The sequence below is a fragment of the Cyphomyrmex costatus genome, unplaced genomic scaffold (assembly GCF_001594065.2).
Source record: "Cyphomyrmex costatus isolate MS0001 unplaced genomic scaffold, Ccosl1.0 scaffold50, whole genome shotgun sequence".
Lineage (NCBI taxonomy): Eukaryota > Metazoa > Arthropoda > Insecta > Hymenoptera > Formicidae > Cyphomyrmex > Cyphomyrmex costatus.
In genome coordinates, this window is record NW_017279268.1 from 146,261 (window position 1) to 161,213 (window position 14,953).

A 14,953-nucleotide genomic window follows, 5' to 3' on the forward strand; every position below is an offset into this window, starting at 1 on the left:
AGAGTTCCAAAAAATTAAAAAAGGTGAAATATTGAATATTTAATATTAAAATGAATATTACATTATTATATTATATTATTGAATATTTAATCGTTTAATTTATAATATTTATATGCTTTAATTCTGCTAATTTCGTGCACAGTAGCTTTTAGTACGTATTAATCTAGCGTAGTGCAAGTGATCGAATTCACTATTAATTCTTATAAATCTTTACCTTTTTTAATTTTTTGGAACTTTTAGTCTTAACCTCTCCGTATAATACAAGCACGCTCTTACTTCGTGAATGCAAGCCAGGCCGGACTGTTCGGGTAAGGTTAATTGCAAATGGCGCTCAACCATAAGAATCCATTCCTTTCAGCGGATTCCCTCCCAATTAGGGGTCACGAATCAGGACCACTTTTTCAGCTTGCGTTCTATTAAGTTCGGTCTCCTTCTCTCTTACTTCGTGGTCGGCACCTTTGATCTGAAGAGAAATGGTCGGCCATGATGTTGAGTGTGCAGCGTGGACAATTTGAATACTAATCTATATATATCGCACACGAATATCCGCTTCTTTTCTTCATATTTGATGCAATGCCCGCGAAAATGGCTCGACCGGTCTCCGGGCGCCTGCATCTACGGCGTCGTCACGTCGCAATAACGCGCGTCATGAGAGCCCTAATCGTCAAAAGGTGCAAAATGACGAACAATCGAGATAGACCATGGTGGAAATATACAAGGTGAGTCGTTGCGCATAATGGCGGCAAAGAGGGGGGGGGACATGTGTAATCAGCCAATCACTTATGACCCATTATGCACAGTAAACACAGCCATATTGGATTTATGCCAAATGGGGCATTTATGATTGGCTGCATCTGCTCCCCACTACTTTTAGGCTACTGCGCATCCACGACTCACCTTGTTTATTTCCATCATGATCGAGACCAGCTCATCCGCAGACACGCATCTGTGTGGTGCGATCATATATGTAATACTACTATATGGCTAGATGAGAGAGAAGTCCATGTCCCAGAACCACGGTGCGGGAATATACTTCTCTCTCTTTCTCAGCGTACTTTGAACGTTGTGCGCATGCGTCGGATTCATCCCCTCCATCAATAATAAATAGAAAGATAAATATACATATATGTGTAAGGAAGAAGGAAAAAGTGATTGATTCCGCTTCAGGGTATAACCTTGTTACAGTTAACAGAGTCAGTTTAGTCGGAATAAATAAATTAATCCTAATTTTATAAAATAAACTTTTTCAAAATTGTCGTTATGTATATAAGAATACAGTGCAATCCCTTACAGAAATTTCATGATAATCAGTGCAAACTAATACCTATTTCATACCTATGCAAACTAATGTTTTCAGTCGCATTAGGCGCATTAGGCTTTTTGCCACATAAATAACATATCTTGACCATTTTTGCCTGTGTACAACAGCACACATCTAATAAGCATAACGAGCATAACCTGTTCGCGTCATCTCACTGATCGCACTCTATTTTCCTATTGGCGGATGCAATCAATCCAACGCATGCGCATAACACTCAAAGTACTCTTAGAAAGAGAGGGAAATATATATTCCCGCACCGTGGTTCTGGGACCGCTTCCTCTCACTCCCTCTTATAGGCATTAGCCATATAGTAGTATTACATATATGGGTGCGATGCACAGTCAAAGTCGGTAAAGCGGGGAGCACAGACTTTTGCATAACGCATAAAGCATGTGCATAAGGAATTTCATTGGTCCATTTTCTTATGCATGAGTCAATGGACCAATCAAATTCTTTATGTATATGGTTTATGCGTTATGCAAAAGTCTGTGCTCCTCGTTTAAGACTTTCAAAAATATACAATGGAAAGCACCCGAACCAAAACGCGTCCGTAAGCCCGGATCCTCATACAGGCAACAGCGCTTTGACACCAAACGCTGATTGGTGAGAAACCGGTGGCGAGGGTAAAATTTACCCCCATAACCCGTTTTTCACCAATCAGTGTCCGGTGTCAAAGCGCTGTTGTCCGTATGAGGATCCGGGCTAAAGCCTTGTGTCCACGATACTAGAAATCGGTCCGAGATCTCGGATGAAGGAAAAATTGACCAATTACATTGGTCATGTGACCAAATTGATCAAATGTGATTTGTTAATTCTTTCTCCATCCGAGATCTCGGATCGATTTCTAGCATCGTGGACACAAGGCTTAACGGTTGAGTGGTTCGTCGGAACTGACTTGTTGTCCTTGACGACCCGTGTCGACCTGTGTTCCACAAGACGAAAACAGACGAGAATCCCTATAAGCCGTCATATTATTGAGTGTGCATTTCCGTCATGCGCGAGTGACAACCATTTCGCGGATTTTAGTCTGAGTGAACCTATTGTATGTACACCCACGGTAATTAATTCTGTCCCTCGGAAATTTTCACAAAATGAAAAGTGACCTCCTTTCTATATTAATTGTCACTATTCGTGCACGATAAGGTTCAGTCCATGAAGGAAGATATAAGGAGACTCCACTCGGTCTCGCCAGTCTACAAGACATGAACCCATTTTAGGTTTCGAGTTCCGTTTCCGATTCTCGACACTCGCAGCGCTCGTGAATTTAGTAGTGCTGCGCATAATGAGTGCGAGTAAGAGAAATGATCATTTCTCTTACTCGCACTCATCAGAATCGGAAACTGAACTCGAAACCTAAAATGGGTCCACTTTTATTTTACGGAGTGGAGTCTTCTTATATCTTACTTCCTGGTTCAGTCGTAACGTTAATCGTGCATGGATTGTGACAATTAATATAGAAAGGTGATCATTTTTTATTTTGTGAAAATTTCTGAGGGACAGAATTAATTACCGTTAATTAATTAATTACTGTGACCTTGCACTAGGTATGTACACCCACGGTAATTAATTCTGTCCCTCGGAAATTTTCACAAAATAAAAAATGACCACCTTTCTATATTAATTGTCACAATCCATGCACGATTAACATTACGGCTGAATCTTATCGTGCATGAATAGTGACAATTAATATAGAAAGGAGGTCACTTTTCATTTTGTGAAAATTTCCGAGGGACAGAATCAATTACCGTGGGTGTACAGAAAGTGAATGCTCCATCAGAGGGTTTCTCTCTGGCTCCATCGTCAAAAAGAACATACCTATGGTTTAAAGAACACACTCATAGCGAATCTGGAAACATATAGCGACATCTGCATTAACAAAACAGAAAATGACCGGTGGCATTTAAATCTAACGTTCTTTTTAAATATCCTCTTGATATTGCGTCCAGTGTTGATAGTGTCAGATAGTGTCGATATACCGTGATATACCGATCGACTTCGGTCGATGCCTAGATAATCATAGACATCAGTTAAAATTCGCGGTTGATGCAGTATTGTTCTAATTTTTTAACTGGTTTTTTGATATGTTTTTTGGTTTCTTGTGAAGAACGACTCAGCGTTTATTATCTCGCTGACGCTTTTATATTCGTCAGGTTTCATCCTCGACTTACTTATTTTAGAACTTTTCTTTCGATCGATCGTGCACGTCGTATTTTTTTGTCATGTCGCACCTGAGATTCATGAAAGAACTCGACAATTTAACCCGCTTGGATGAATCTATCAAAGGTGCAATCCCGCGATGGCAAAAGAAATGTATGGAAGCGTCAAATTTAAGGTAATTAACTTGAATTTCGTCGAGAATCTGATTATTAATACGTTTATTATGTTATTGTTCAGTTGATAAATTTTTTGTACCATCAATTTACATTACAAATCAATTAACATGAATTTTAAATGTTGAGTAAATTTATTAGATCTGTATGCAAACACATCAGCTTTGTTCAATACAAATATCGCTTTACACATGTACCTCATGTTTCAGCATTAACCACAGTTTAAACTCATCAAAGAAAATTACCTCTTTTACAAGTAGTATGTCAGGAAAGACTCCGACGAAGAAAAGCGACTGCAAGACCAAGAAAACTCCTTCCAAATGTACTAAGAAATCTCCAAGTAAGATGCCTAGTATTTATATATTAATGTAAGAAATAAACTTTTGATTGTCTTTTATAATAGGTCGAGCCACTACTCCAGCTAAGACGCCCAGTGGTGGTGACAGATTCATTCCGTCGAGAGCCACAACTAATTTTGAATTAAGCCATTTTAAGGTAACAAGTATTTGTAATTGACAGTTAATTTGGTTTGATGTACTAGTGTACACTTTAAAGTCATTATTTATTGATTTAACCTGATTATGAAAGTGAAATGCAAATATTTCAAATTATAAAGTATATATCTTATTTATTAACAGCACAATATATATGTATATATATAAAGTATATTAAGAATTTGTTAATTTAATTAGTTCTCAGACAAAAAATATCTTTACATCAATTTGTGTATGATTGTTTTTATGTGCACTCAATATGTTCATAAAAAATTCTCTACAGGATGTTTTAAAATGTTTATATTTGGGTATGTTATAATTTTGTGGTATATATTTATGCATTATTTTTTTCACTTTAGATTCTTCAACAACAGAATATTGAGCAAGATAAAGACAAAGCTGATAAAATAAGTCCTAAGAAACGAGAAATGCAGCGTCTGATAGGAGAGAATCTTCACGGTGGTGATATAAATAATGCACGAGTTTTATCTTATCAAATTAAAGCACCAGCGCCACCAGAAGGATATCAGAATCCTCTGAAGATCCTGTACAGTCAAACTAAAACACCAGCTAGTGTCAGAGCTTCTACGAGGTACATATCACAAGCTCCTGATAGAATACTGGATGCACCTGAAATTATCGATGATTATTGTAAGCGACCTGCTTTTTTTATTTATGAAAGACACGAAAGAATTTTGAATTAAACATTTGAATAAAAAAAAAAAACGATTTTTACAGATTTAAACTTGGTGGATTGGTCAAACAATAATATCTTAGCTGTAGCATTAGGTGCTAATGTTTATTTATGGAACGCTGGAAGTGGTACTATAGAACAGTTATTTGAATTGGAAGCAAATGATTATGTATGCTCTGTTGCATGGATTCAAGAAGGTCCATGTTTAGCAGTGGGTACCACAGTAGGAAATACAGAATTATGGGATTGCAGTCAAATGAAGAGAATGCGTGTTATGAACGGACACGTATCCAGAGTCGGTTCTCTTTCCTGGAATTCCCATGTACTCTCAAGTGGCTGCAGGTAATCTGCACTAATATGCAAAATAGTTAACTTTTTTATGATTGAAACAAAAAGTAAAATTGGGATTTTAAAATTAAGACTAAAATTATATAATATTAAATTATTTTAAAGGTCTGGTAAAATAGTACATCATGATGTCAGAGACCGAAATCATTCAATCTCTACTATAAACGCACATGCTCAAGAAGTATGTGGCTTAAAATGGTCACTTGACGGACAATATTTAGCGAGTGGTGGTAATGACAACATGCTGCAAATCTGGTCCTCATTCGCTGGGCAAAGACATTCTCAGACACAACCGATTTATTCGTTCAATCAACATCAAGCTGCTGTAAAGGCGCTCGCTTGGTGTCCTTGGCAAAACAATGTACTTGCGAGCGGCGGCGGCACCGCCGATCGAACCATTCGGTTTTGGAATTGTAACTCAGGCAAGTCACGGGAAAAAAGATTTGTAAATTATAATAATGTAAAATATATTAAATTTATAGTAATAAGAAAAAAATGAATAAGTGATAAAAATAAAAAATTATGTCACATGTGTGTTTCAATTTTTTTTTGTTTGTTACAGGTGTCTGTTTGAATACGATAGACACAAAATCTCAGGTCTGCGCTTTGCTATGGTCTACAAACTACAAAGAGATTGTTTCTGGACACGGATACGCGCAAAATCAGCTAACAATTTGGAAATATCCAATGATGACGAAGGTTGCGGAACTTACTGGACATACCAGTCGCGTTTTACATTTAGCCATGTCTCCGGATGGAACTACAGTGCTTAGCGCTGGTGCCGACGAAACGTTAAGATTGTGGAAGTGCTTCCAAGTGGATCCACAGAAAAAAAAAGAATCTAACGACATAAAATCAGTTGCGTCTAGACTCAAACAATCGATTCGATAAAAAAAGATATGTAATGCATGTTGCTTAGCAATCATTCCAGTATTTATTTTTTTAAACTGATTGCGATCGGTTTATACAGACATATAATATAAAAAAGAATTAATAGATGTAATGACATGGTCGAATGTTGTCGAACATAGAAATATTGACGTATCGAATCAATTGATTGATCTATTTTACACAAAAAAAAAAGAAAATGCAAAAGTAAATACTTAATATTGACAGATACAAGATTGCAATTGAAATACATGCACAATTGTCGAAGAAAGTAGATATAAGAATATATTGTTAAATAATCTAAGTACAAACAAGCTTGGCGTTAGCGTATTACGTCTCTAACTTTTATTATATAAAAATTCAGATTCTACATGCAACAATCGCTTCTAGGATAATTATATAAATGTAAGAAATAAAAATCAATTTTTTATAGTAAGTTGAGTAATCGTGGTGTTATTTTTTTTTTATAATAAGTTTTTCACGATTATCTTATTGTTAAATTTTAATTTTTTAAGAAAAATTTTTCTTTATTATATTTTTTGGAATTCATAAATTTAGAAAATATGTATATTTAAGAATCTTCTGTATATGATTTGTTTTCAGTATTACATACGTTAAGAACCTTACTACTTTTCACGCATATATTAGCGTAAAAAGATGCTCATCTCATATCCCCACTCCTTTGCCTCCGAGCAAGCAGGTAAGCGTAAGCCTTGTGTTCAGGTATGCTACACAGGTGCATTCGGATAGTATCAAGTAATAAGCTTCGATCTTGCCTAAACTGTACATGACTGTACATATCTACCTATACAATAACTAAATGCAAGTGAAATAACAATTGATAAACACGTTATAATATTCAGGATATCAGTGTAGAAAAATATGATATACTTATTTTATATATTATTTTATATTTGATGTTACAAATTTACGTGTATTAGTCTAGGTCTTATTTGCAGAGCTAGACGTTATAAAATAAAAGTTATTTAATAAAATAGTTTTCAACGAAATATGAGCGTGGGAGAGAACAAAAATGCTTTACTAAAATCCAAATACAAGCAGTCAGATCAGCCATACTCTACAGATATCTGTAACGAGGATGATCACGATTGGTGGGCAAGTGACAGTGGTTCCAGCACAGGATCATATTATTCAGACACCGGCAGGTAAATTCAACAATCAGGCGTATTTGTGAAAAGATGTATTTGTTAAGATGATTTAATATAAATACAGTTCTGTGGTTGAATGGGAATCGGAGATCGGACCCACCGGAGAAGTATTCTATATAGAATCTGCAGAGGAAAGTCTACTTGAAAATCCCATAACTTTGGAAAATAACGTCGAAAGCCCTCAGTCCGAATTAACACGTCGCCGTAGCACAAGAGCTGGCAAACTGTTTCGTCTTATTAGACGCAAGGAAAGCAAACGGTGGAGTACGAGAAATAAAAGGATTAACAATAGCGCTGCGACAAATAATGCAATTGCTCAAGAAAAAGGAGATGGAAGCAAGGAGGTCAAATTTCAAGATTTTCAGGTACTAATGGAAGTATTCGGTAAACAATAATAAATTATAATACATATTTTGGAAACGTATAAAAATAAATGATTTTTAAAACATGTGAATTAAAAGTAAAATTTAACTGTAATTTAATTAATTTAACATGGCAAATAATAAAATGTCAAATCAAGTAATAAAATCTGTTTCTTGTATCTATTGATGTATGTAATTGTCCGTAATAATAATCAGGCAGGAGAAATTCGAAAGGTCACATTGTGGGTCGATCCTGAGAGAAGACATAAGCTGGGAAGAAGGGCAACCTTATGCGAAGCATACTTCGGTATTACTTCGAGTACATTTTCAGACAAAGTGAGAGTTATGGTAGCCGGATTTATACCCGATGGTGAAGCTATGAGAAATAGAAATATAAAAATTGGGGACTGGTTACGAAGCATCAATTCGAACAATGTTACTTTTCAGAATTTAGATCGGATACTATCCGAAATCACTACACCATCAAATGTAAGATTTAATAGATGTGCAATAATCGATAAGTAATCGTGATTAATAAATTCAGAAGTTTGTTATAATATTCCAATCTATTTTAAAATTTTTAAGAAAATATTTTTGCTTTTCATTTACAGGTAACATTAGAACTACAAAGAGTAGCTGGTATTGATGTTACTGCAAAGTTACCAAAAGTAAATCAACCAAAAGTAATTAGTTTTCATTATAAATACGATAGTAAGAGTAATATGTATGAGATAAAATTTTATAGATTATACTTTTCTAGCAATCGATATTAGCCCAGTATTTGGTGAATAAAGAATTCAATAATTCTTTTATGGAATCTTTGTTGAATTATCCATTGGGCGTGATATATTTAAAAACTGCGGATCTTTCAGAAATAGGACAAGAGTTGCAAGACGTATTGTATACGTTTCCGCGCTCCGAAATTAAAAATGTACATTCTTCTCTATGTACAGCAAGGGGAGCTTTTATAACTCTTAATCATTTATTACCCAGTATAGTGGGCATAGAACCGCTCAGGTATACTATATACATATAATTAATATTATATTTAAAAAAATATACACACACACACACACACACACGTGTGTATATATGTGTGTGTGTGTGTGTGTGTGTATGTGTGCGCGTGCGCGTCATATAACATATATTTTTTAGTACAACTGTCTATATAGGCGAAGAAGAAACGCATATTGCTTACACATCCCGCAACGATGAATTACTTTTAGTAGCTTTACCTAGCAAATGGTAAATTTTACTTCAGAATACATTGGAAGGAATGCAGCAATTATTTTAACGTGAATTTTATTAATTATTTTTTTTTTGTAGCTGTACCTCTCAGGAAATTATAAAGATTACAGAAGACATTGTCAGAACATTAGAATTTACCTATCAGTCACTAACGAAGTGCTTTACTTCTGTAGAGAACCAATCTTTTTTGGATCATTTTTTCATTCTAATTATGCACAGACTAACAAATATTAACTATTCCTGCAAAGAAATTGATATTATGAAAAATTCAGCAAAACTACAAAATAGTACTGAAAGTATGGAGAATTATAAATTTAGAAGTGCTTTTTCAGTCGCAAGCTTTATACAGTTACCGAGAGACGCGCAAATTCAAATCGACGCTGCATTAAGCGAGATGGAAGCTATGGATTACAGAGACTGGGTATATCAATACTTATATCAATTGTATTTTAAATATTTAAATAATTAAGAATATGCTTACCCTTTAAAGTAATTCTACATCGATTATAATCTAATAGATGCATATTTAACAGAATGAAGATCCTATGGATTGTCAAAGATTATATACTATACTAGGGAGCTGCATTTATCACAAGAGTCATCTTCTAGGATCTCATTTGCCTCACGAAGATCTGATCGACGTACATTCGCTCTTGAGGCATAACGGTTTATTAAATCTGGTAAGCCAAGAACAAGTGAAATGCGTAGTTCTGTGGAAACAGATTTATCCTTCGTCTTGCAATCGTGGGAATATTGACAATGATAACAGCCAGTTATTAATATCAAATGGAAAATGGTTTTTATTGGTTGTTGGGTATGGGCATGATTTATTAGCAGTACTGTTGGAATCTGGTGGATGCACTGCAAAGTGAGTGTGTATTATTTTACATGAATAGTCTAAAAATATTACTTTATTTAAGTTTTATCATTTAATTAGGTACAATGACACGATTGGCCCAGATGTATTTTATGTGGAAGAGGCTCAAGAGACACTGAAGCATATACAAAAAATAGGAGTCACAGTCTTGGCTTCGAAATGGATTACATCCAATACCAGACCCGAAGTAATACCATATGAGGAACATACAACAACAAAAGCGTCATCTAGTATAACGGAAAACCTATTTGGTTTGATAAAATCATCTGACACGCAAACTGCACTGTCTAAGCAAAATATCAATCTTACTATTAGTAAAAAATCGCAAGAATTGCCTTCTATCTTGAAAAAACGAAATCCTGAAGAAAATCCCGTGATCTCAGGTTCTGGTATGTTTCAATGCAAGTTTCAATAGTTAAATCAATTCAAATATTTCTTATACTTTGTATCTTAATTCTGTTTGTCACTTTTACAATACACATACGCAAGACAATATATACTATGTATATTCTTATATGTATGAGTGTTATTTTACGAATATATTTGTCCTCGCATGTTTAGTATATTCCTTGCAAACGTCCGAAGATTCACTCAGTCAAGGAACAGGTGGTGTTAGCGAAATGAGCGACGAAGCAATGCCTATACTTGGAAGACGAGCAATCAGAGAGAAGATTAATTCGGCATCGAGATATTCGGATGACAGTGATTCAGATATCGATATATATAAGGTAACTCTCCCTTTCTCTAAAAAAATTCTTAGTATTTGTTTTAAATACTAATATATTTATCAAATACCTTCTTATAGAGCAATAGTAACGTGCTTACAATGGATATATCCAATATACGAGAGAACTTATTAAATCAAGCAGAATATTTGATACCTAAAAAACTAACTGCAGGTGATAAAAATTATTTGTATCATTATGTTCATTTGGACATGGTAGAAGGAATTCTATTAACATCAATACCTATTCAAAATACATCAAAGGATAACAAGATTCTTATTAATTTTAATAAGTGTGTACATGTTATCCATAAATTGTTACGTAATGCAGTAAGATTTAAGATGTTGAATCAAGATATAGACAAAACGGTAATTAACAAAAGTTTAATTGCTGTTAAAGAACACGGAGTGTTATTTGAATGGAAAAATACAGCTTTTTGGGTAATTGGACGCCTTTATACGAGTCCTCATCCAAAGGAATTATATGTATGCCATCAAGACTCTGCACCTCAGAATCTAATTGAATTAGCTTTCCAGTTACACTCGTAACACTTACACTGTATACAGAAAATATATGAGTATCTTGAATAAATTTTCATTATATATGCAATACTGTATATAAAATAAATCAAAATCAATTTTCTTGTGGATTCTCCTAATTTAAACCAGGAACTCAAGAGATTGAGGACGTGTGAGAGTACAGCGTTGTTGCTACACAAATAAGAAGTGAATTACTAATTTATTCCATTAAAATAACAAATTTACAACATTTCAACTCACTTTGGAGTCATCCTCAGATAATATAAATAAAAAAATTCTTTTTTTGTATTTATTGTTCAAATCATCAGATTTACAAATTTGATGTTGAAATTTCTGTTAAACTTAACATAGTGATAAGTAAATGTAATTTAATAATTGTTAAAGAATAAATAATAAATGACTCATCTTACAACAATACATACTATATATAAATTATTATTAGGTGCTTTCCAGCTACGACACAAGTAGACACTGTGTAACATAGTGTACGACACGATGCTTTCCAACTATGGCTGTTTTCCAGCTAGGACACAGAAACGTTACACTGTGCTCCACTGTGTAAGGACTTGTTGGAACGATAGAGCTCTAATTGGTAACACTGGCATACTCTACACGTTCGTACTTAGCTTTTTACAGTGTCGAGCAGTGTAACACTGTGTCACAGTTGGAACACTTTGTGTAAGACACAGTGTTACACTGTGTCATCTGTGTACGTTGTTGGAAAACACCCTATGACACAAGTCGACACAATCGTACACAGCTAAAATGCTGAGTTCAACTGTGTCGTCTCTTCATAGCTACCAACATAACCAAGATTTTTACATTTTGTACTATTTATTTATCTAGGAATGATATTCCGACATTGCATGAGTGTATACGAAACAAATAAGGTGACAAAATATTCTTTTGAATTAGTAAATATACCAGAATACTTTTCCCTATTAGAAACACTAGTATAAAGTGACTAAATAGCGTTTCAGCTACACTACAAGTCGACACTGTGTAACACTGTGTCACACAGTGTTACACTGTGTTTTGTAGTTGGAAAGCACCCAATTCACAACTGTGGGAATAAAAATATTATCTTAGAATAATTACTCTTTATTAAGTAGTTACAGTTTAATATTTTATAAAAAATTTTTAATATTTAACATTCTATATATTCAGATCACTTTTTATTTTATTTCATTGGAATCAATGATTTTTTGTTACACAAAACTTTTGATTAAAAAAGCAAAGAAAAAACCCTCATTTATAAACTAACTTCTCTAATTTGATCTTTCTGTCTTTTGTAATACCTGTTTCTGTTTGCAGTGCGAGTGAAAATATATATTCTGAGGAATTTTCACAGAAACACATGCTCCAGCCATTTTACTACCATAATGTCCTGCCCAATACAATTTGTCTTTCCCACTGTGTTCAAAGGAGATAATTCTAAGACCTGATCCATAGTTTTCAAATACATGTGAAACCTGCAATAAAGCATACAGAAAAATATAAATTGAAGATTGTATGCATCCTATATTTCAATTTTTATTATATAAAATATGAATTATTACACGATTTTGAATACTCACTTGCAGCCATCGATTTTGTTTCTCTCCTTCTAGAATATCTTCAAATTTAAACCTATCCATTTTTTTATTATTAATATCAATTAATTTAACTTCCAATTGATATTTTGCTGGACAGTCCCATCGACAGCTGTACCATTCGCTCACCTAAACATATATGGCATGTATATAATCTACAATTGTATACAATTCTTTATCAGGAAACGCGGTAGTGTATCCAGCCATGTTCAAAAACTAAAAGACACTATAAGTCTCTTATTCCTATTTACCAAAGTCCATTTTTATACATATTATAATAACTTTAACTTTTTATCACATAAAACTTCATACCACTATAGGTGGTTGATAAATGTCTAGAATATATGGATGGATCCCTTCACTCGTCAGATAGATTTCTTGCATTTTGGAGCAACGTTGGTAAGATGTTGTGAAACAAATCTGTCTATCTTTAAACATTGGTTCAATTTGTGGCAGTTCTGGCACACCGATGGGAGGCTCCTCAATCTTCCAACGATCACCATCATTGAAACCCAATTGCCAGTGATGCATGCCTTCTGCACCGGAATGATTTCTCAGCAGGTTCCTCTCATATGGCTTTTTAGTGCATGCGAAATAAAATACGGACCAGGGGATTTTGTCGTTCCATGGAAACGGTTTGGCCAGCGCTCGTTCAGTCTTCTTGTGCCAAACGTAATTCATCAGCGCCTTCCAGCGTTTGCATACCAACTGGCAATTCATCAAAGTCTTGCAGTCAACATAGCAAAAGATCTCCATCAGAATTTCGACTGGCAGATATTTATGACAGAGTACCAAACCATTGTCACTCTCCTCATCGAACATGACACGAGGACTTGAAGGAATGGTATTGAACTGTCCCATCATGATCTGTTAACACACTTGACACGTTACACCGTGACACACTGACTCATGTGATTATGGCAGTTTACGATTATGATGTCACCGACATTGCTTCGATGTCAAGAGCCGTCATCGGGGCGATATCGAGGAAGCGTTCCACCATCATTGGTCGCATTCAGCAGAAAAAGCAGCTTTGCAACTGTAAAATTCAATGTGATTGACCCTGCCCTTAGTTCCTCATTGGACCTAAATATATAAACCAATCATATTCAAACATTTTACAGCTGCAGTATTAAAACTGCTTTTTCTGCTGGATGCAGCCATTTGCGTCTGTTTGCGTCTGGATTTCCATAAACTTTTGGCATAATACAAGGTACACGTTTTCGAATAGCAATTGAACTGTACTGAATATTTGACACTACTCTCAATAGAAACAATTAAGCGACATTTTCCGCGATGTCGCGGGAAAAATCACCGGCCGTATCACTCGAATCGAACGAACAGAACGAAATAATCGCGAAACGTCAAAAGTGACATAAATGATTTCGCAATTACTTACAATTAGACAACTTGCCGCGTGCTCTCTCCAAAGCTTGTCGTCAGCTGAATCTTCGTATGTAGGTCACGCGAATCGATAATGTGCCTACTTTTGAATAGTTTTGAGTTATAACGAAAGATGTGTAAAGTCGGAATTCGCTCAATGGGTGCGATCCCATTCCAATCTTTTGACACGTGACTCCCATTGTCCATGTTCGTCTTTCGTTTCGAAATAGTCAATGAAAGGATGATGAGTATGCTCCTTTATAATTTGATGGCCGTATATCGTCAAGAGTATATTATGCATTATTTTATCCTCATTGTTTACTGAACGTTCTAAGCACGCCTTTTATATACAAAAACTATAAGGCCTTCTACAATAAGCCATTACCTAAGTTTTAAGTATTAAGTCATAAGAAACTGACTACTCACAGTCGATTATTCTTCTCACATTCGATTGTGATTGATCAATTTCTTATGACTTAATACTTAAAACTTAAGGTAATGACTTATTGTAGAAGGCCTATTAAAAAAAACTACAGCGACTTAAAAAAAGGCAAACAGATACTTATCTTTTTAATTTATATCTACATGTGGTAGGTAAAACAATTAGTCAATCATCGAATTTCTGACAAAGCAAATAGTACAATCTTTACATCAATGTAATTATCTAGGAATTGGGACATGCCACTCCTCGATGGCTTGTTTCAAACTATTATAAAACTCACTGCTACGAGATATTACGAGACCCTATGAGAATCTGACCTCCATAAGCAATTTTGTTAAATCTTATGAAGGATATATATATATATATATAGTATATATACCAGGGTTGGTAAGTTACTTTTTTTTTTTAACTAAGTTAAGTTAAAGTTAACAACTTTGAAAATTTAACTTAGTTAAGATACAAGTTAATGTATAATGAAATTAATTGAATTAAAAGTTAAGTTAATAAAAAAATGTAATTGAAAAGTTAAAAGTTAAAAAAT

General features: G+C 34.5%; 3 protein-coding genes across 3 annotated transcripts; 2 read left to right on the top strand and 1 right to left on the bottom strand.

The window, feature by feature from the left end:
* Positions 1-3,529: 3,529 nt before the first annotated feature.
* fzy (cell division cycle 20 protein fzy) lies at positions 3,530-6,153 on the top strand. Its single transcript, XM_018545724.1, has 7 exons — positions 3,530-3,653; positions 3,861-3,991; positions 4,055-4,146; positions 4,505-4,796; positions 4,884-5,181; positions 5,293-5,609; positions 5,750-6,153. Exons 1-7 carry the CDS (start codon positions 3,541-3,543, stop codon positions 6,076-6,078), a joined length of 1,572 nt encoding a protein of 523 aa, XP_018401226.1. The 5' UTR covers positions 3,530-3,540; the 3' UTR covers positions 6,079-6,153.
* An 888-nt stretch (positions 6,154-7,041) lies between these two features.
* On the top strand, positions 7,042-11,166 carry in (inturned planar cell polarity protein). Its single transcript, XM_018545703.1, has 11 exons — positions 7,042-7,241; positions 7,309-7,609; positions 7,823-8,095; positions 8,218-8,289; positions 8,367-8,623; positions 8,762-8,851; positions 8,933-9,275; positions 9,388-9,722; positions 9,792-10,120; positions 10,293-10,459; positions 10,537-11,166. The coding sequence occupies exons 1-11, from the start codon at positions 7,087-7,089 to the stop codon at positions 11,002-11,004; spliced, it is 2,790 nt and encodes a 929-aa protein (XP_018401205.1). The 5' UTR covers positions 7,042-7,086; the 3' UTR covers positions 11,005-11,166.
* A 1,037-nt stretch (positions 11,167-12,203) lies between these two features.
* LOC108778497 (F-box only protein 44) lies at positions 12,204-14,144 on the bottom strand. The gene is made up of 4 exons (XM_018545702.1): positions 13,987-14,144; positions 12,900-13,626; positions 12,573-12,716; positions 12,204-12,467 (listed from the first exon to the last, which is right to left on the bottom strand). Exons 2-4 carry the CDS (start codon positions 13,449-13,451, stop codon positions 12,264-12,266), a joined length of 900 nt encoding a protein of 299 aa, XP_018401204.1. The 5' UTR covers positions 13,452-13,626; positions 13,987-14,144; the 3' UTR covers positions 12,204-12,263.
* Between the last annotated feature and the right edge of the window lie 809 nt (positions 14,145-14,953).